Source organism: Cervus elaphus, unplaced genomic scaffold, assembly GCF_910594005.1.
Source record: "Cervus elaphus unplaced genomic scaffold, mCerEla1.1, whole genome shotgun sequence".
Lineage (NCBI taxonomy): Eukaryota > Metazoa > Chordata > Mammalia > Artiodactyla > Cervidae > Cervus > Cervus elaphus.
In genome coordinates, this window is record NW_025316753.1 from 3,305 (window position 1) to 25,715 (window position 22,411).

Genomic DNA, 22,411 nt, shown 5'->3' on the forward strand with positions numbered 1-22,411 from the left:
CCCCAGCCTGTCTCCTGCAGGCTGGCTTGGTTCTGGGCTCACACTGACCTCCCCTCACGATGTCTCTTGCACAGTAAAACACGGCTGGGTCCTCTCTGGTTACAGACATCAGCTGCAGGGAGAGCTGGTTCTTGGATGTGTCTCTGCAGATGGAGGTGTGGCTCTTGAGGGGTGGGTTGCAGTAAGTGTTGCCACCAGAAATGACGGCTCACATCCACTCTACCCCTTCCCTGGGGGCTGGTGGATCCAACTCCCCAGTGACCACTGGTATGGAGGAACCAGAGACGCACAGGAGAGGGATAGTGTGTAGGATGGCTTCACCAGTCCTGGGCCGGAACCTGCAGCTGCACCTGGGACAGGACACCTGGGGATAAGGGGAGTCAGTCGCTGTCAGTCACCTGCAGCCACAGCCGTCAGGCACAGGAGAAGCCTTAACTTTTAGACCACAGCTCTGCCTTCCCTAGACCTCAGTCCTGTGTGAGGGGAGTTCTGTGAGCTCCCACAGCCCAGGGGTAGATTGTACTCTAGGGAATGGAGGAAAATTGCACATGGGGGAAACTTGTTCTTATAAGTTGGGTAAGGCAGCTTTAGGCTCCACTCATCCACCTGGGACATTTGAGTTCTCTCACCCTGGCCTTTGGATCTGGAACACTTGGCCTGTGTGGGATGTTAGGAACAGGTCATGGCATTGTACCAGTTTTCTGATCACTAGAATAAAACTACACAGGATGTGTGAAAGTGAAGCTGCTCAGTCGTGTCCGACTCTTTGTGATCCCGTGGACTGTAGCCTACCATGCTCCCCCCTCCATGGGATTTTCCAGGCAAGAGTACTGGAGTGGGTTGCCATTTCCTACTCCAACACAGGATGAGTAGGTTTCTACACAGGATGAGTAGGTTTCTATAATTTTAATTTCTTGGATCTTCCAAGTAGCTGTTTTCATCTATTAGAGTTCTCTCCAAACAATTTCTGAAATTCAGATAGAACGAAAAAAATGTTTTCTTCATCAATTATGATGATCACATAGGTTTTATTTCTTAATCTCTTAATATGGTGTGTCATGTTGATTAATTTGCACATATTGAAGAATCCTGCATCCCTGGATAATCCATCTCCATCACGGTGTTGTTTTCTGTTAATGTGTTGCTGGATTCTGTTTACTAGTATATTGTTGAGAGATTTTTGCATCCTTGCGTGTCAGTAATTTTGGCCATAATTTTCTCTTTTGTGACGTCCTTGTCTTCCTGTAGTATCAGGGTGATGATGGCCTTGTAGAAAGAGCTTTGGAGTGTTTCTCTCTGAATTATAAAAGAAAAAACCATTTGAGGATAGGTGTTAGCTCTTCTCTAAATGTCTGATAGATTCTTACCCTGAAGCCATCTGGTTGTGGACTTTTGGTTGTTGGAGCATTGTTAATCACATCTTCAATTCCATTACTTGTAATTGGTCTGTTCCTATTTTCTATTTCTTCCTCGTTGATTCTTTTTTTTTAAATTTTTTCCATTTTTTTTTATTAGTTGGAGGCTAATTACTTTACTATGTTGTAGTGGTTTTTGCCATACATTGACATGAATCAGCCATGGATTTACATGTATTCCCCATCCCAATCCCCCCTCCCACCTTCCTCCCCACCCCATCCCTCTGGGTCTTCCCAGTGTACCAGCCCCGAGCACTTGTCTCATGCATCCAGGCTGGCTGGTGATCTGTTTCACCCTTGATAACATACATGTTTCGATGCTGTTCTCTCCAAACATCCCACCCTCACCTTCTCCCACAGGGTCCAAAAGTCTGTTCTGTACATCTGTGTCTCTTTTTCTGTTTTGCATATAGTGTTATCATTACCATCTTTCTAAATTCCATATATATGTGTTAGTATACTATATACATGCACCCCAATGTTCATCGCAGCACTGTTTATAATAGCCAGGACATGGAGGCAACCTAGATGTCCATCAGCAGACGAATGGATAAGGAAACTGTGGTACATATGCACCGTGGATTATTACTCAGCCATTAAAAAGAATTCATTTGAATCAGTTCTAATGAGATGGATGAAACTGGAGCCCATTATACAGAGTGAAGTAAGCCAGAAAGATAAAGACCTCATTGATTCTTTGAAGGTCATATCTTTCTAAGAATTTGTCCATGATTCCCAGGTTATTCACTTTTAGTTCAGCACGCAGGGATGTGCGGCTAAGGAACAGGAGGGAAATCTCTCCGTGCGCTGTGTGAACTGAGCAGGGACGCTTCCAGGGGTGGCTTGCTAAATTCAGCACCTGTGAAAACCCCAAAAGACAACAAGGGCTCTTGCAGCTTGGATGGTTCTAGTTTTAGCACCATGGACTCTGTGGATCTGTACACGAGGGGGCTGGGTCAGAAGAGTGTCCACGTTGCCTCCATAGCTCCCATAGCAGGTCCAGGTGCAGTCCAGGTGGCTGAGCTCCGAGGATCTGTGCTGGTGATCTGGTGAAAACCATGCATAAGAGCCACCAGGGCCAACTGCTTGCATGTTGGTTTTGTTCACTCACTAAGTTGTGTCTGATTCTTTTTTGACACCATGGACTGTTGCACATCAGGCTCCTCTGTCAATGGGATTTCCCAGGCAAGAATACTGCAGTAGGTTTCTGTTTCCTTCTTTTGGGCCCAGGAGTTGAACCCGGGTCTCCTTCTGGGCAGGCAGATTCTCCACCACTGAGCCACCGACAAGCCATAATTGCCAGTGTACTCAGAGATACCTTGGAATTGAGAGCAGTGCCCACAGCAGCTCAATGGTCCTTTCTTAACTCACTTCAGTTCATAGCAATCAATATGCCATGGAGGCCCGTTTGGGAGTGACTTTCCCTGGGCCCTGACACTCAGTGCCTGTTTTATTACTATTTTTTTCTACACCAGCTCAACTAGAATGTGATGTAGGAATTGGTTTACCTGCGTCTTACAGACGTGAAGCTAACCTGCAGCCTGGACTTGCAGTGATGTGCTGGAGGGCACACATCAGGGCACAGTGAGCCCTCCTGTCTGTGCCTGGGCTTCTCTCACTGGACCTGGCTGCCCCTACAGGGGATGCTGGACAGAGCTGGACGTGCCTACTCAGGCTCTGGTCTGTTCCTGGAAGGAGAACAGGCCTGATTTTCCTCCATTCTAGAGCTCCCTTAAGATGTTGTGGTAAAGAAAGGATTACAGATTTGTTTTCAGCACTTGTCTGAAAGTGCATGCTAGTCTCTGTCTGACTATAACCTTTCCCACCAGCTATCTATGTGTCTAGTGGTAATTGCTTTGATGGTAAATATTTTACATAAAGGAAACTGCACAGTAGAACAGGATGTAGGTATTGTCTAAGCCTGTAGGGATTTATTGGACCTGGAAGCAAGGAGCACATGTAGAGCACACACACCCACATCCCCTGTAACTTGCATTATTCCCAGTGACCCACAGAGGATCCCGTGGTGCTGCCTGGGCATTTATGCAAGAGACCAGGCAGCAATCCAAGAGCCTCCATCCTGGCAGGGACAGCTGGTCTACCAGTACAGCAGGGCTGATATTTCACAATGAGGAAGGAAAATCTGTTCCCTTTTCTGTAGCCTGGAGGACAGTTCAAAAGCATCAATTTTTTGGTGCTCAGCTTTCTTCACAGTCCAACTCTCACATCCATACATGACCACTGGAAAAACCATAGCCTTGACCAGACAGACCTTTGTTGGCAAAGTAATGTCTCTGCTTTTTAATTTGCTCTATAGGTTGGTCATAACTTTCCTTCCAAGGAGTAAGCGCTTCTAATTTCATGGCTGCAGTCACCATCTGCAGTGATTTTGGCGCCCCAAAAAATAATGTCTGACACTTTCCACTGTCTCCCCATCTATTTCCCATGAGGTGATGGGACCAGATGCCATGATCTTAGTTTTCTGAATGTTAAGCTTTAAGCCAACTTTTTCACTCTCCTCTTTCACTTTCATCAAGAGGCTTTTTAGTTCCTCTTCACTTTCTCCCATAAGGGTGGTGTCATCTGCATACAACTTACACATGATCAAAATCTCATCAAATGTTATTGTTTAGTCACTGAGTGGTGTCTGACTCTTTGAGACCCCATGGATGGAAGCACCCCATGTTTTGCTGTCCTTCACCATCTCCCCGAGGTTTCTCAAAATCATGTCACTGAGTCGGTGAAGCCAGCCAACCATCTCATACTCTCTCGTCCCCCTGTCCTCCTGACTTCAATGGTTCCCAGCATCAGGGTCTTTTCCAATGAGTTGACTCTTCCCTTCCGGTGGCCAAAATACTGGAGTTTCAGCTTCAGCATCAGTACTCCCAATGAATATTAGGATTGATTTCCTTTCGGAGTGACTGATTTGATCTTCTTGCAGTCCAAGGGACCCTCAAGACTCTTATCCAACACCGCAGTTCAAAACCATTAATTCTTCAGTGCTTAGCTTTCTTTATGGTCCAACTCTCACACCCGAACATGACTTATGGAAGGACCATAGCTTTGCATAAAGGGACCTCTGTTGGCAAAGTATTGTACCTGCTATTTAATATGCTGTCTAGGTTGGTCATAGGTTTCCTTCCAAACTTTTCTTCTTTTAATTTCATGGCTGCAGTCACCATCTGCAGAAACTGTGGAGCTCAAGCATATAAAGCCTGTCAAGGCCTCCACTGTTTCCCCATCTATTATCTATGAAGTGATTATGATCATAGTTCACAGATGCCATGACCTCAGTTTCTTGAATGTTGACTTTTCAACGAGCTTTTTCACTCTCTGCTTTCACTTTTATCAACAGGCACTTTAGGTTCCTCTTCACTTTCGTTAATAAGGGTGGTGTCACCTGCATATCAGAGGTTATCAATATTTCTCCTGGCAACCTTGATTCAAGTTTGTGCTTCATCCAGCCCAGCATTTCGCATGATGTCCTGTAAATGTAAGTTAAATAAGCAGAATGTCAATACAGAGTTTTGACATACTCCTTTCCCAATTTTGAATCAGTCCATTGTTCCACGTCCAGTTCTAACTATGGCTTCTTGACCTCCATACAGATTTCTCAGGAGGCAGGTAAGGTGGCCTTGTATTCCTGTTTATTTGAGAATTTTCCATAGTTTGTTGTGACCCACAGGCAAAGGCTTTAGTGCAGTCAATGAAGCAGAAGTAGATGTTTTTCTCATCAATTTATCAGATAGTAACAGTAATAAGACAAGTTTAAATCCTGGAGAGACGGAAATGCCCAGAGAGTAAAAGAGAAGAATATTAACTTAACTAGGGCAGAGGCCACTGAATAGAATAAAACCACCAGCAAATTAACCTGAAATGCATTCCCTGAGGTCGAGTGAGGAAAAGGTGTGGTGGTGGTCACTGTCTCCTAAGTACTGACCTCACCAGTGCCAGAGTAGACCTGCTAAAGTGTAACCAGTTGGTGGTGTTCTCCATGCACACAGGTGTGTCTTTCTACCTGGGAGCCCGGGATTCCTGCCTGGGAACTTAGGTCCTCCCTGTATCGTGCTAGGAGGACTTTGGCTCTGGATTCTGACCTGGGACTGTCTCATAGCACCTCAAATGGCAGTGTGACCTTTGTCCAGTCACCCCGTCCAACTGTGCCGTATACTTACCATTTATGAAATGGGGAAATGGGTCCCATGTGGAAATGTGTAAAATTTTCAGGTGTTTTCTGATGCGAAGGAAGCAATCACAACATTAGGCAGTTTAAAGTGGCAGTCACCCTTTATTTTGTTCACACTCTGCTTTGGGAGGGTCCACCCTGTCTGACGCAGGGCTCCTGTGAGGGTCTCAAGTTCATCTCCAGGGTCCCCTCTTACAATACACTCACATGTAAGGAAGGTTGATCTGACTGTAGCCTGGGGCTCAGTCAGAGTACAGTGCTGGGCCTCATGTCCTCTTTGTGTGGACATTTCTTGAGCCCTGACTTCCTTTGCAAGATGACTGTGTCAGCAGAGTGAAGTTTTTGGTGCCCTGAGCTTCAGAATGAATTTTTAGATATCAACCCACACACATGATTCATAAATCATTTCTAACTTTTTGTATTTATTAAAAACTCTGTCCTGACAACAACAGTGGTAACAATAACACTGACACAGGAATCAAAGCATAGACTTAGAGAATAAACTCACAAACATCAGAGTTGATAAATAGACCTGTATCATGAATAGAGAGTGTGAAGAGTACATCATGAGAAATGCTGGGCTGGATGAAGCCCAAACTGGAATCAAGATTGCCAAAAGAAATATCAATAACCTCAGATATTCATATGACTCCACCCTCAAGGCAGAAAGTGAAGAAGAACTAAAGAGCCTCTTGATGAAATGAAAGAGGAGAGTGAAAGAGTTGGCTTAAAACTCAACATTCAGAAAACCAAGATCATGGCATCTGGTCCCATCACTTCACGGCAAATAGATGGGGAGACAGTGGAAACAGTGACTGACCTTACTTTTCTGGGCTCCAATCTCAGTGCAGGTTGTGACTGCAGCCATGAAATTAAAAGATGCTTGCTTCTTAGAAGAAAAGTTATGACTAACCTACACAGCATATTAAAAATCAGAGACATTACTTTTCCAACAAAGATCTGTCTAGTCAAAACTATGGCTTTTCCAGTAATCAGGTATGGATATCAGTGTTGGACTATAAAGAAAGCTGAGCACCGAAGAATTGATGCTTTTGAACTGTGGTGTTGAAGAAGACTCTTGAGAATGCCTTGGACTGCAAGGAGATCAAACCAGTCAATCCTAAAGGAAATCAGTCCCAAAGGTTCATTGGAGGGACTGACGAGAAGCTGAAACTCCAATAGTTTGGCCACCTGATGCAAGAATGGACTCATTGGAAAAGACCCTGAGGCTGGAAAGATTGAAGGAAGGAGAAGAAGGGCACAACAGAGGATGAGACGGATGGAACCCTTCACCAAATTGATGGACATGATTTTGAGCAAGCTCCAGGAGTTGGTGATGGACAGGGAAGCCTGGCGTGCTGCAATCCATGGGGTCGCAGAGAGTCGGAAAGGACTGAGTGACTGAACTGAAAGTTTCAGTTCTTTATTGAGAGACCTGTTTATTTCTGGATATTCCAGAACGCTGATCTGGATGAAATACAATGTTCTAAGAGATCTATTTTGTTGCAACATGTGGAAATTTTCTTCTTTTCTCTACTTCTCAAACTTTCTTCTTGGAAACAGCATCCATGTGTTAAGATTTTAGCCTTAAAGGAGCAAGAGGTCACTAAAGAAAAATCGCAGTGTGCCAAACTCATATGTGACATTTAGTGTATCTGATATCACAAAAGGGGCTGTACTTATATCAGATAGGCTTCATGGTGTCCAAACTTTCCTAAATCCCAAAAGTAAATGCCTGATGTGAGGCTCTTCATGGGCGAGTTGACTACTGTTGAGATTGGATTTTATAATTCTTTATTATCTAGATGTGATTCTCTCAACAGTTACAATCCCAACCCAATTTCATGGGGGAAACCAGATGAGAGAGCTTTCACGTCTTTAAAGGAGAGTTTTAGAGGCCACCTTCCTCTGGCCCTCTCCATGTTTCCTGTCATGTGAAAAATGAAGGGGTTCCCTTGCAGTTCTCACTAAAATGAAGGGACCACCACAGACACATTGGGCGGTAACAGATGCTGTGGTGTGTGGATAGTCCCCGAGCCTTACAGTCATTATGGCCACTGAGCTTCTGGTTACGACCCTTTACCACATTCAACAATTCTCAGTCATCTACCTCACTCCAAGAGGTCTTTTTATTTGCTGCTTCTTGCACGACTCCTCATCTACCCTCCACCCCCATCACCAGTGACGTCCATCGTGATTGTTTCGCACTCATGGACACCTCCTGACACCTGATCCTCTGGAGCTATCTACTCGCAGCGACTCTCAGGAGACAGACCTAAGCCTCATATGTTGCCACCTGGTACCATCACCTACTGGACCAATGTCCCAGAAGAACTCTTCAGCCTCACTGGAAAGGACCCTACCAAGCACTGCTAACCAGCCCTCTAGAGGATAGGAACTAGGATTCCCATGACACACAGTAAGAACAGCTGAGTCCTGAAAGGACTTGCACCTCAAAGCTGACCTGAATTTAATGATATTTCAGAGTTTAAGGTAATATGTTATGAGAACTTTCTACAGTATCTGGACCAGAACTATTGGGCATTTTTCTGCCAAACCCTGGATGATAATGTAAAATGTCACGTGCTTCCCAATGACTATGATCTTGACAACACAGGGGTTTTAGTTAAAAAATGCCTGAGAGCTCTCCCTATCAGTCCTCTTCTTACCTAAATGTGACAGCAACAGACTTACAGTCTGCACACTTTCCCTCTGAATGACACTGCACCCAGAAAAGTTCCTCCTGTCACTGAGAGACAAAAGTTTAAAAAACCCAAGTATTGCTCATTTTCTGAGAAGGATCTTGACAAAAGTACATGTGTTTTAAGTTGTTTAAGTCGTGTCTGACTCTGTGCAACCCTATGGGCTGTAGTCCACCAGGCTCCTCTGTCCATAGGATTCTCCAGGCAAGAATCCTGGAGTGGATTACCATGGCCTTCTCCAGGGGACCTTCCCAACCCAGGGATCGAACACTTCTCTCCTAACTGTCTGGCACTGGCAGGAGACTTTATTACTAGCAGGTTTTTTTTTTTTTTCTACCAGGAATGTCACCTTGGAAGCCCTTGACCAAAAGTGGAAAGTGTAAAAGAATTAGAATAAGAATGAGGAGGAGGAGAGGAAAGAGAAAGTACAACTAAATAAAACCCAGTGGACAGGAGGAGGAGTTTTCATGCCCTTGGACAATCCCTGAATCCAACATGAACAAAGTTACCTCTTCTTTTCTGCCAAAAACTCAGGTAAAGAAAAACCACAGAGTTTTAGTTACAAGAGCCCTCCCACCTCACTTTTTACTTTGATACAAAAGACAGTCTCTCCACTTCTACTGGGGAATTGCACATGACTCTTTATAATTGCAGACTCCAATTTGTAATTCTCGGTTGGTCCTAAATAAATTCGTTTTTGCTACTGAAATGCCTGGCAATCTGTTTTATGTCCAAAAGCTTACTTTCCATGATACTTTTCATTTTTTATTGGTTCCATACTATACTAAGCCAGTAACCTGGATGGACTTGTGGACATTCCTGCAACATCCTTGCTTAGACGAGAGAAAGTGGCCACAACCAGCCTGTGAGAGACTAGAGGAAATGAAGATTATTTCACTCCTGCTGAGAGGGGATATGGATATAGGTGAAGGTCATCATCCACTTTGGGGTCACATTTGGGGTCCAGATGTAAATTAGCAAGTAGGTGTATTTGCAAAAACAGAATCCATGAATAATGAGGATAACTCCCTATGGGACATCGGATTACAGTCTGTAACACTACAACTTGCAGACTTCGAAGTGTTTGTGAAGGTAGACTGAAAGCAGGAGGGTATGTCTTCTCACTGAACATGTACAAAAACAGCAAAAGGAACATTTAAAGGTTTCTTGGGACTTCTTGGGCCATTCACTAGATTTGATGACTTTGGACTCATGGAAAATGATGGTGAGCCTCAGAGTTGTATTCAGCGTCTATGGCAAGACAAAAACAAAACAGAGAAAACACACAATTCTGACTATTGGATTACATGGGAGTGTTGGTACATATTCCACACAGACATATATACACAAACACACAACTATACTTAAACGAAAAATAAAATCTATGTATGGTTTTATGAAAGCAGTATAAGCCACAATAACGGAACAGTGAGGACACAAAAGAGGTTTCCAGGGAATCTCTGGGCGGGACGAGAAAACCAGATTCAAACAGGAGTTCCCTCCAGGCGCAGTCCTGAACGTGGTGGGCCCTGAGCGCCCCCTGGTGGTCCTGGGCGCCCATGCAGGGAGGTTTCTGTCTGGGCTCACTCTGACTTCCCCTCACTGTGTATCTTGCGCAGTAATACACGGCCGTGTCCTCAGGTGTCACGCTGCTCAGTGAGAGAGAGACTTGGCTCTTGGAGGTGTCCCTGGTGATGCTGAGCCGGGATTTCAGGGCTGGGTTATAGTATGTACTTCCACCACTATATATGATACCAACCCACTCCAGTGCCTTCCCTGGAGCCTGGCGAACCCAGTGTACAGCATAGCTGGTTAGTGAGAATCCAGAGACAGCGCAGGTGAGGGAGAGGGTCTGTGAGGGCTTCACCAGGCTGGGTCCGGACTCCTGCAACTGCACCTGGGACAGGACCCCTGTGGACAGAGAGAAGCACGGTGACTCACGGGCTCAGATGCAGCTTCCCCACGTGCCCATGTCTGATCCAGAGACACTCACCGCTGGGAGCTGACAGCACGAAGAGGAAGGTCCACAGTGGGCTCATCTTCGAGCAGATGAGAGTCACCGCTCCCGGAAATCTCTTCAAGCCTGAGGAGGAGCCTGAATTTAAGTGACCTGGTGCTTTGTTTCCAGCCTGTGACCTGAGTGGATCTTTGCATGTGGGAGGGGCCTCTGCATAAAAACAGAAAACAATGAAAGGAGGTCCTGTCTTTGAGGCTCCGCCTGTGAGGAGGTGCTGACTGTGCCCTCAGATTACTAAGTCCCTGCCTGAAGACCCCCTCCCCATGCCCCCGGGCCTCGTGTTCAAGAATGAAAGGATGTGGACGGGCTGGTCAGGAAAAAAGATGTGGTCAAATATCAAGCACAGATTTTGGGAAGAGAGTAGTCCCATGGAGGTTCATCTCTTCATTTGTCAAATAAACACCTCAGATTCAAAGTCTGCATACTTGTCAGAAACTCTTATTCATTGTTCTTTTCTACATTAGCTTATATTCATGAACCGGATATTAAAACAGGAGGGAGAGATTATGTGATAATTGTATTCAATTAAAAAAAAAAAACTCGGTACAATTTAAATTTATCATAACTCCAAAGGATTTTTTATTTCCCTTAACAGACAAGGTCATTTCTTCATCTGAAGCAGTTTGAAATCAAGAGTTTCCCTGGAGGTGGGGTGTTCATAAGTACTAACCATCCAGTTAACATTTGGGACAAAATAGTCATTTCTGCTGAGAAGCTCGTCTTCCCAGCATGGCTGACTTGCCCAGTGGTCTGTCCTGCATGATCGTGTGCACAACTGAATGTCTGGAGGAGCTTGTGAACCTCAGGACCTGCTTCTTGAGGGTGGACATTGAGAACTTTAAGGCTACCAATTACTAAGGTCAGACAGCGCCTGGGAGCTCCTCAGTGATCCAACATGCTGGGCAGGTGCCCTGGTCATTCTGCACAGACTCCGTCCTCCACCAAGTGCTTATTTCTTCCTCTCTGTGTCCCTGCCATGAGATGGGAGCTCAGGGAACATAGTCCCCACCACAGTGGTGAGAGGACATGCATGGTTCTTGGAGGTAAACCTTCACAGTGAATGGCGTGGAAAGTGTGAAGGCGGCATGGTCAGAGGAAAGCCCCTCCTCAGGAAGCAGGTTCCCTTGAAAACCCCACTGAGAGCAGCTTTCCCGAGCCCAGGGTCGGTAGCTTTCCTGAGCCTGAGGTCCTCTGAGTCAGCAGTGCTGGAGAGCAGAGCTCAGCTCCCCCGTCTCCCTGTGGCCCTGAGGCTGTGGCCTCGCACCTGCATCCCGGCTGTGAGCATGTAGACTGGGGATGATGGCTGTCACCGTGTGTCTGGACTTTAGGTGGGTTTTCCGGGGGTGTTGAGTGCTGCCATCAGTGGTGTTATTGCTCCCAGAGCCAGAAAAGACCAGTGGGGATCCCCATCTCTGACTGACACCCTGTCCACGTGACCCTGGCCCTCTCCTGCGCTGAGACGTCACCCCTTTGCGTCTGGGTGACAGCGTCATTTCTTCTGGGAAGAGCGTCTCCCTTAGCTCTTCCTCGGCACAGGGATCTCACCTGAACACTGACTGAGGTAGAACTTACTGTCTATGAAAAGCCCTTTCTGCTCTGGCTTTGGCGATAGCAGTTCTGCACCAGCATGTCTTCTGTATCGGAATCTGTTTCCCGACACCTGAATGTGCTCTGGGGAGAGGTCCCTCCTCACTCTGCCTCAGAGTGTGTGGCGTCACTTGTCCCAGATGGCATGCACCGTGATGAGGACTCCTGTCCTGGATCAGGACCTGATCCAGGTGACCCTGGAATTGTGGGCCTCTGGCTTCCAGGTCACTGAGCTTCTGAGGGATGAGAATGTGTCCTCATCCCTCGGCTCAACACCTTCGTCCATCATCAAAGCCAGTGGGGTCTTGTGTGCATCAACTAGCAGGCTTTCCTCTCCTCCACTTTCTCTGATCTTGTGATTCCATTGGACCACCTGTAAAATCCAAATATGCTTCTCACCTCACGGGACTGGAAGACTGCAGACCACATCCCCAAATCCACTGCCAGTTGGTCTATTACAGAGTTTAGTTTTTGGCATTAGAATGGGAATCCCCAGAGAATCCCCAACAACTCCTCAGCCGTGAGCAATCAAATGCTGGTACCCATTCTGACTTGTTGAGTTCAGGGCTTTCTGGATAATGTTGTCTAGTAGCTTTGTGTGGAGTCTTTAGTGTTTTCCATCTATACCGTTATGTATTCTGCATATAAAGACAATTTCAATTTCACCTCTAAAATCTATGGTAGCACAACAGTTCTAAGAGCAAAGTTGATAACAATACAGGTCTTCCTGAAGAAACTAGAAGTAAACAACCTAACTTACTCCCTAAAGGAATTGGAGAAAAGAAGATCAAACAAAGCCCAGAGACAGTAGAAGGAAGGAAAGAACAAAAACCAGAGAAGAAATCAGTAATATTGAGATGAATATAGACATACACACACAACAAACAATGAAAAGGATAAGTGAAATCAAAAACTCGTTTGTTGGGATTTTTTGCAAAGACAAACAGTATCATAAATCTTTACCAAGGTTCACCAAGGAGAAGAAAGAAAGTACTGGAATAAAATGAGACATAGAAGAGGAGACACAGTATCAGACAACTAATACCCCAGAGATCCAAAAAAGTCACGTGGGATTGTTACAAACAGTTGTGTGCCAGCAAATTGGACAACCTAGAAGAAATGGACAAATTTATAAACTGCAAAACCTTCAAAACTGAGTCAAGATGGAACAGACAACTTGAAAGACTGATCATTTGTGTCTAAGTTGAATTGTATAATCATCATTTCAAAAAGTTCCAGGAACAGTACAGGAACAGACAATTTCCCTTGGGAATTCTACAAAACATACCTTTGAGGAATTTAAATGCAAAAATTCTCAACAAAGTATTAGTAAATTAAATTCAACAATGTATAGAAAGGATCCTACATCATCATATATTGTCTTTTACTTGAGGGTCATGGTTCAACATCTGTCAGGAAGCATTTAACAGGAGGTTTTCTGTGTGCTGTTTTGGATCTCTCGAGTCCTCTGTTCCTTATTAATTACTGAATATTCAGGAATTAAGAGTGGGGCAAGCCTTTCCTGGGGCTGAGGAATCCAGGCATTTCCTTCCGTAGTTTTTCAATATGGTGATAAGTACCCTCTTCCTTCTTATGAACCTTAAGGTAAAAGTGATTGTTTACAACTCTCTCTCTTTAATATGGATTGCCTTATGTTTTGTAAGTCTGGAATTTTAATCTTTATCTTTGCTGAGAATAACTACCTTGTAAGACAATATATATCCCCAAACCATGTTGATTAAAACACCTTTGCTCCATCAGAGTTGGGGTCCCCGTGTCTGTTTGTCTGCCTTTCTTTCTTTATTTCTCTCTCTATTTCTGGCTGATTCCCTGGAACTCAAAAGCCGGCTGCATAACCCAGGGAATATTAGCCTTTTTCTTTTGTTCATTCTCTCATCGTTGACTCCAGACCACCAGGTTCTGGTCTAATACAGGACCAACAAACATCCAAAATGACCTATATGATAAACCACATACATATTGATAATTATCTTAAATGTAAACTGATTAATGCTCCAACCAAAAGATACGGACTTTGCTGATGCAACAAAAATAAGACCCATACACGCTGTCTAAAAGAGACCCCCCTCAGACCTACGAACAGAAACAGATGGAAACTGAGAGGATGGACAGGATATTCCACGTAAATGGAAAGGAAACTGTGGTAGCAAATCTCATACCAGATAAAATAGACTCTAGAGTACTGTTACAGGAGCCAAGGAAGGACACAATAATCTAAGAATCAGTCCAAGAAAAAGACACAGCGCTTGCGAATACACATGTGCCCAACATAGGTTTTAGAGCCTCAAAATCCACTAGCAGGAGACAGGCTGGTGAAAGTGCTCGGCTTCAAACATGGACCACCTTCCACGAAAGGGAAAGGAAAGTAAGGGGGCGGATCAACAGGCCCAGAGGCCGGAACAGGAGCCAAAGATTATTCCCAGACCTTGAAGCTTAGTAGAGTTTGCCTCAATGGACTTAAACAGTTTCTGGGCCCAGTGGGGCTTCCCAGGTGGCTCAGCGGTGAAGAATCTTTCTGCAATGCAGGATACACAGGAGACTCAGCTTTGATCCTGGGTTGGGAAGATCTCCTGAAGGAGGCCATGGCAACCACTCCAGTGTTCTTGCCTGGAGAACCCCATGAGCAGAGAGGCCTGGTGGGCTAGACTCAATAGGGTCACAAAGAGTCCGACATGACTGAGGTGACCACGCACACACACGCACTGAGGCCAGGGATCCTTTCTGACTTTCATTTATCCTTTTTACAGAAGGAAAATGTTTGTAGCTGAGATATGCCTGTCTTAGAGTTGTATTTTAGGATGCAGATTGTCACCCATAGTGGAGATAGAGGATTAGATCTGGGACTTGTGGTTGATGGTATTTAGACCAAATTTGCTCTTTATTCTTTAAGGGTTGACATTTTAGAGGCCTGCTGGGATTTGCTAAGTGTAATGAGCCTGTAGGTTGGACACCAGGATTTGCAGGGCTGAAGGTGGACTGTGTGTGTTTGAATCATTTATGGAGTCTATGAATGTCATATCACATGACATAAGGGACTTTGGAAAACATGAGTAATTTAGAAGTCTAGGAATTTGGAATATTCCTAGATTAGCATATGGTTACCGTTGAAACAACAACCATGTTCGTCAGAGGGAGGCCAAGAGCATCAGACCCTGGGAGGAGTGACCACTGATGGAAGGTGCTTTGCTGGGCTATGCAGATGAAAGGAGTGCCTGAGAGCCAGGGATGCAGGCAGTGAAGTTCTAGACTGGACACGGCAAAGAAGCTGACTGTCCCTGACTTTATCCTTTCAGAGTGCATACAGGAGCTCAGGTGGGTGGTCTGTAAACAAGCCTTTATTTCCCGCATCCTAGAGACTTGATGCCCCAGGTCAGGGCACCAGTGAGGCTGCCTTCTGGTGAGGGCCCCCTTCCTGGTTCACACCAGGCACCTTCCTTCTGGGTCCCCACCAGGCAGAGGGGGGCAAGCATGTTCTCTGGGGATTCTTAGAGCAAATTGAACCCCATTTATGGAGACTTCACTCTCATGACCTAAGCACCAGACAAAGACCCCCAATTCTAACATCATTATCCTAGGTGCACAGGAATTCTAAACATGAATTCTGCGGGCACAGAAGCATTCAGACCACAGCACTCCATGAGAGACTGAGGTGTGTGTGGTCCTGCCACACCTGGATTCCAATCCAGTGAAACTGATTTCATACTCTGACCTGTGGAGTGAAAGGGAATGCATGTGTGTTGATTGGAGCCCTGCATGTGCAGGAACTGGAACCATGGTCAGCAGAGTAACATGGACTAGAACGTGAGTCACGTTACCCAGTGTCTCCCCCATGGCTCCATCTTACGTGGGGACCACAAGCACTGCAGGTCATCATCCCCAGGAGGAGGTTCCTCAGGACCTCAGCCCTGCAAGAGGGGCCAGACGGAACAGTGTGCTGCCACAGACTGAGCCGGACCTGCACGCCTGTCGACCCGGACTTGGTAGCCCTGCTAATGGCTGTCCCACCAGGCGCCATATGTGGGCTCCTGGGCAGAGACTGGGAGATCGAAATTCATCCCTGGGTTTCACCCAAGCACAATGCCACTTTTAAAAATAAGGAGCGAGTCAGAGAACTGGCCAGGAGACTCTATAGAAAAAGAATCCTAAACTTGACACTAACCAAAATTCTCAGATAATGCCTCACCTAACATTCCCAAGAACAATGAAGCTCTCAATACCCCTGCTGAAAAATAATAAAAAAACCCATAAGCCTTTGGAGGGAAATCTTTATCTTACATCTTGTTTTCATATATTTGTTATCTTGAGAACTTTCTTCAAAACACATGTCCCACAAGAACATTACCTCTTCTCTCAGATTATAGACTCTTGGTGACAAGAAGTCAGGAGAACCATTTCTCTCCTCTCCTCTCCCAGCACAGCTGCCCTGCTCCTCAGGGCTTCTGACACCGTCAGGCTTGAGTTTTCACAGTTCGTGTCTTGCACAGTGATAAATAGCGGTGTCCTCAGACCTCAGACTGCTCAGCTCCATGTAGGCGATGTTTGTGAAGGTGTCTGCAGCCAGTGTGACTCTGCCCTGGAACTTCTGTGCATACTTGTCCACCATCTTTGCTGTCAATCCGTCCATCCACTCAAGCCCTTGTTGAGGGGCCAGTCACCCCCAGTGCATGTCGTAGTCGCTGAAGGTGTATCCAGAAGCCGTCCAGGACACCTTCACTGATGCCCCAGGCTTCCTCAGCTCAGCCCCGACCGCACCAGCCGCACCTGGGAGTGCACACCCGTGGACCGGAGACAGACGTGGATGGGATTCCCTGGACTGTCCCTACTTCCCTCCTCAACCCAGGCACTGGGGACCCTCTAACCTATCACCACTGCCCGTAGGAAGGGGATTCCCCAGCTCCAGTCCGTGCTGAGGGCTGCGCCCCCAGGGCATCTGTAGAGGAGGGGGTGTGGTTGTAGGTGGTGTTCTCAGAGCACAGACCTCTGCATATTTATCCCAGTCCAGCTCATCTCATTTGCATGTTCGTGAAGTAGGGTATTTATTTCAGAAGACGACTCATCTAGAAAGACCATGGATGACACAAAAGCGGTACGAGTCTGGGAGGCGGAGGTCGGTGTCCTCGTCCTTGTTGGAGGATGTGATCTCCTGCCACGTCCCTGACGTCTGTGCTCACAGAGCTCGTGCACGAGCACCAGCCCCACAGGACACGGTCCTCATCATGAATCAGCCTGTGAAAGACACAGAGACCCCAGCATTGTATTCTGAGCTTTGGTGTTTAAGTGTATTAGTCCTGGGATGACCGTGTTCCCAAAATGTTCTCATGAATGCACGAAAGCAGGCTGTTCTTCTCAAAATAAAGAAGCGCTAAGGAACCTCCTCTGAACTGTGATTTCCGTTGCCCTGAGTTAAGTAAAGTCTCCAAATAGATCAGGATGCTTAAGGGCACCATCGTAGGACTGGCCAGCTTCTATTAAATTCATTTAAAAAAGAATGACCCTGAACCTGAGAGGAAACTGCCTCCGCTCCCTCTGCACCTGCTCCTGAGCTGGAGCCCTGAGCTGGGTGGGTCGTGGGCGCCCCCTCCAGGCAGGTCCTAGTCCTACAGTGGAAGGTCCGGCCTGGACTAAAAGACCCTGACCTCTCAGAGCTGCTCGCTGGGAATTAGCAGCTTTTCTCTGACTTCAACGTTTCTAGTACTCCATGTGATTCTGATATCATGTCTAGAAAGAGCAAACTGTCCTTTCTAAACCCACATGTGCTGCTCGGAGACGGCAAGCAAGAATTTTATGAAACAACCAGCGAGCTGCTTCCCTGAAGCTGCCACACACACTTGAGAGTCTGCTACACCGATGGTGAGGCCAGAGACTGAGGGCGCTTCAGAGGAGCTTTCTCTCTCTTTCAGGGTCTTCTGGTTCAACCTCCCATCGCGGAGTAGCCACACAGTATCATGGGGATCCAAAGCCCACTGAACGTGCACTGTTAACAAACACACACACACAGTGACTGATAGTTGCAAACATAGCCCCAAGTTTATCTTCTTCCCCATCTGGCACATAAGTAGCATTGCCTCTACGAACGCAAGGCCTGAATGTGTGACTTCGGTTGATTAAAAAAAAAAAAAAAAAGGCAACATAATTAAAGCAGAGATGAGAAAGCATGCAGGTTGGGTTTGCATGTTCTCCCAGCAGGAACCCTCCAGATGCCACAGTGAGAAGGTCTAAGTTTTTTTGTTTTGTTTTGTTTGTTTGTTTGTTTTTAATGAAGGATAATTGCTTTACAGAACTTTGTTGTTTTTTGTCAAAACCTTGACATGAATCAGGCATAGATATACGTATAACCATTCCCTTTTGAAACTCCCTCCCATCTCCCACCGCATCCCACCCTTCAGGATTGATACAGAGCCCCTGTTGGAGTTTCCTGAGCCATAGAGCAAATTCCTGTTGGCTGTCTATTTTACATACGGTGATGTAAGCTTCCATGTTAATTGTTCCATACATCACCCTCTCCTCCCCCTCCCCATGTCCATAAATCTATTCTCTACATCTGTTTCTCCACTGCTGCCCTGTAAATAAATTCTTCAGTACCACTTTTCTAGATTTAAGTTTTTAATGAAGATGGTTACATTCAGGGCTGATGCTCACATAATTCAAGCACCAAACTGACTCTGGATTTGCAGGAAGGGTCACATTAGCCATGTAGTCCCAGGACCTCTCCAGTCTCAGAGGACACAGCCAAGAGATCCCAAGGCAGGATCACAGAGGTCATTGGATGGGTACTTTCTTCAGCAACAGAAGCAGCTGATGATGCAGAAACAGGGGATTTGGAAAAGCAAGTTTGGTGGGTCAGAGCCATTGTGGACCAAGGTCTGTGATGTCTTGTACTCCTCCCCTTCTTGAGTGGACAAGTGGTCCCAGGGTTGATATACTCCCAGAGTTGGATTGGTCACCTTGAATAGTTTGTCTGATAGAGTGAGATGGATGTATCTTAAGAAAATGCTATTGATCTGAGAATTAAAGTTCATTTCAAAATACATGTTACAACACAATATTATCAAATGTTAAAAATTCTACTGCTGCTGCTGCTCCTAAGTCACTTCAGTTGTGTCTGACTCTGTGGAACCCCATAGATGGCAGCCCACCAGGCTCCTCCATCCCTGGTATTCTCCAGGCAAGAACACTGGAGTGAGGTGCCATTTCCTTCTCTAATGCATGAAAGTGAAATCGGTCAGTCATGTTGGACTCTTTGCAACCCCATGGACTTAGGCCTACCAGGCTCCTCTGTCCACGGGATTTTCCAGGTGAGAGTACTAGAGTGGGTTGCCATTGCCTTCTCCAAAATTCTCCTGAATACTTATCAAATATTTTATTTGCTTTATGATTTATAAATCAGAGTGTGTTCGTCTAGGAGACAGAGAGAATCGCAAGGAGATGTCCAGAATGAAACCAAATGATGAGGTGGTCATATATGCAAATGAGGAGGTGGTCAAGGAAGTTACTACCAAAGGTGCATTGCTCAGGCAACGTCCCTTCCTGTCAGGGACAGCAGGGGTGTATCAGACTTATTACAGACGAGTGCTGTCCACTCCTGGTAGAGGTTGAAACTGTAACTAAGTTAGGTGTCAAGTCCTGGTAGAGAAACTCCATTTTGTGCCTGTAATGTCTGGAAATACTAATCAGATAATGTTCATGTGACTGGATTTTAAAAAGTCTAAAATCAATTCACTTAAATATGAGAAAAGTCAGATAAAAGTTAAAGACAAGATTTAATTAATCAAGACTATTAAGAATGTCATCTTTAAATGTGAATGACTAAAGCATTTCCTTGAAAGCTATGGATAAGATAAACAGAGCTCCATATGAAGCTCTGTGTGAAGAAAGCAAATAAAACCTTTATTCTGATATGACATGAAGATTTCTAGTTTCTGGTGGATCATGTTAAGAAGCTCAGAACTCATCTGATCCATCCATGAAACAAGTGAAAAGCTGAGAAAATGGAAAGTCAATGACCACCCAAAACCACCAAAGGTCTGTTATAGGGTCTGCTTATGGTCTAAAACAAACACCACTACCTGAGTAACAATGGGAACAATGGGAATTTAATTCTTCCAGTTCTAAAGTCTGGCAAGTCCTAGGTTGACAGAAGGGATGCAGCTGAGGACTACAGGTTCAGGGTCTTTCTTCTCAGGTGACGCTGGCCAACTGGGCCCCCACTGTGACATCATTTTGCCTTGCAGGCTCTCACACCCTGACTTGTGAGGACAGGAACAGTCCCCTAAGTCTCCCAAAGGCCCTCAGGGTCAGTTTTCTATCATGGTGGAAATTAGGTCCTGGCTTCGGCTCATATTCTCTAGGTAAAGAGATCCTTGATTTTGTCAAGTTGGACAAAGTGAAAGTGAAAGTGAAGTCGCTCAGTCGTGTCTGACTCTTTGCGACCCCATGGACTGTAGCCTACCAGGCTTCTCCGTCCATGGGATTTTCCAGGCAAGAATACTGGAGTGGGTTGCCACTGATGCTCAACTGCTTGTCCAATTTGGACAAACCTGTTATGATTTCTCCCAAGCAAACCACCTTCTTCAGTGGAACGTGGATAGGCTGAGACTTTTTCAGATTCTGCTTCCGTTTTCATTTTCCACTATGTCTTTAAGTCATTTCTCTCTGTCCCATGTTTTATTATGAGGAACCAGGAGAGGTGGGAGGAGATCACGATGGTGGTGTAGAGGGTGTGAGCTCACCTCATCCCACACATACAACAAAAAGTACATGTACATGTGGAACAATTCTCAGAGCACGGACAGAAAGATGATAGAAGAGATCATACAACAAAAACTGCAGGACAGACCATGGTATAACCAGGTAGGATGAAGGAAAAAAGGAGATGGAGAGGGAGCTGAATGGGAAGGAGCTGTGAAGGAGGAAATGTTCCCTCAACTGGGTACCCCCTTCACTGGCTGGTGGGGGTCATTCTGGACAGACAGAGAGCTCCAGAGTCTTGAGGGGAGAGTCTGGGAGCTGGGCTGCGGTTCCAACAGGGTAAAGAGAGACCAACACAAAGGAGCACTGAGAGGTCATTGCACAGCCCACCTTGGGACACCCCTGCTGGTGTGCGCTGGGCTTTGGTGTTGAAACTTGCAGTTCTGCAGACAGACCCATAATGAGGACGGGGATTGGCTGTACAGTCAGACCAGTGAGTGACCTACCTTCACAGGTAGGAAGGTCAGAGGTCCCCAAGCAGCCCCGGAGGAAGTAAACTCCAAGTGGCAGATTTTTTCCCCTTCTCTACAAAAAATTAAAGCAGCTTCTTTTAGTTTTGTCTTGACAATATCTGGTTCTGCCTGAACTTAACATTCGTCAAACCTTGAGCTATCCAATGCATTTTTCTTATAGAAATGTTTTTCTTAAGCTATGTTAATGAAACTGTGTATTTGCATTGGAATCTGCCTTTTGTCAAATTGGTTTTACCTAAGGCTAACTTTTTTTTTTCTTTTCTCAAACTTTGGACTAATAATGGATGGACAAACCAGTTCAGTTCAGTTCACTCACTCAGTCATGTCTGACGCTTAATGACCCTGTGGACTGCAGCACACCAGGCTTCCCTGTCCATCACCAACTCCCAGAGCTTGCTTAAACTAATGTCCATCGAGTCAGTGATGCTATCCTACCACCTCATCCTCTGTTGTCCCCTTCTCCTCCTGCATTTAATAATTCCCAGCATCAGGGTCTTTTCCAGTGAGTGAGTTCTTCACATCACATGGCCAAAGTGTATGAGCTTCAGCTTTAGCATCAGTCCTTCCAATGATATTCAGGACTGATGTCATTTATGATTGCCTGGTTTCATCTTCTTGCAGTCCAAGGAACTCTCAAAAAAAAAAAAAAAAAAAAAAAAAGAAAGAAAGAAAAGCAGAAAACAGAATTCATGTCAGTTGTTTATGGCCGAGGATGACACTCCTTGTGCCATCCTATCTCAGAAATGCGTGTTGTGGGGGAGGGGCCTGGAGACACTCGCTCAGCCTCGAGGTGTTTCTCTTATCTGATTGGAAGTTTACTAATAAGGGATAGAAACAGTATGGACCTAACAGAAGCAGAAGGTATTAAGAAGAGATGGCAAGAATACACAGAAGAACTATACAGAAATCTCAGTGACCCAGATAACCACGATGGTGTGATCACTCACCTAGAGCCAGACATCCTGGAGTCAGAAGTCAAGTGTGCCTTAAGAAGCATCACTAGGAAAAGAGCTAGTAGAGGTGATAGAATTCCAGCTGAGCTCTTTCAAATCCTAAAAGATGATGCTGTGAAAGTGCTGCATTCTACATGCCAGCAAATTTGAAAACTTGGCAGTGGCCATGGGACTGGAAAAGGTTAGTTTTCATTCCAATCCCAAAGAAAGGCAATGCCAAAGAATGCTCAAACTACTGCACAACTGCACTCATCTCACACGCTAGCAAAGCAATGCTCAAAATTCTCCAAACAAAGCTATGTCAGTGGG

At 45.6% G+C, this 22,411-nt stretch overlaps 1 gene segment (V, D, J or C); it reads right to left on the reverse strand.

Moving 5' to 3' along the window:
* Positions 1-317: 317 nt before the first annotated feature.
* On the reverse strand, positions 318-10,386 carry LOC122691373. The segment is given in 4 exon segments: positions 318-364; positions 5,513-5,573; positions 9,907-10,214; positions 10,297-10,386. Coding segments are annotated over 4 exon segments (462 nt in total).
* Positions 10,387-22,411: the final 12,025 nt, after the last annotated feature.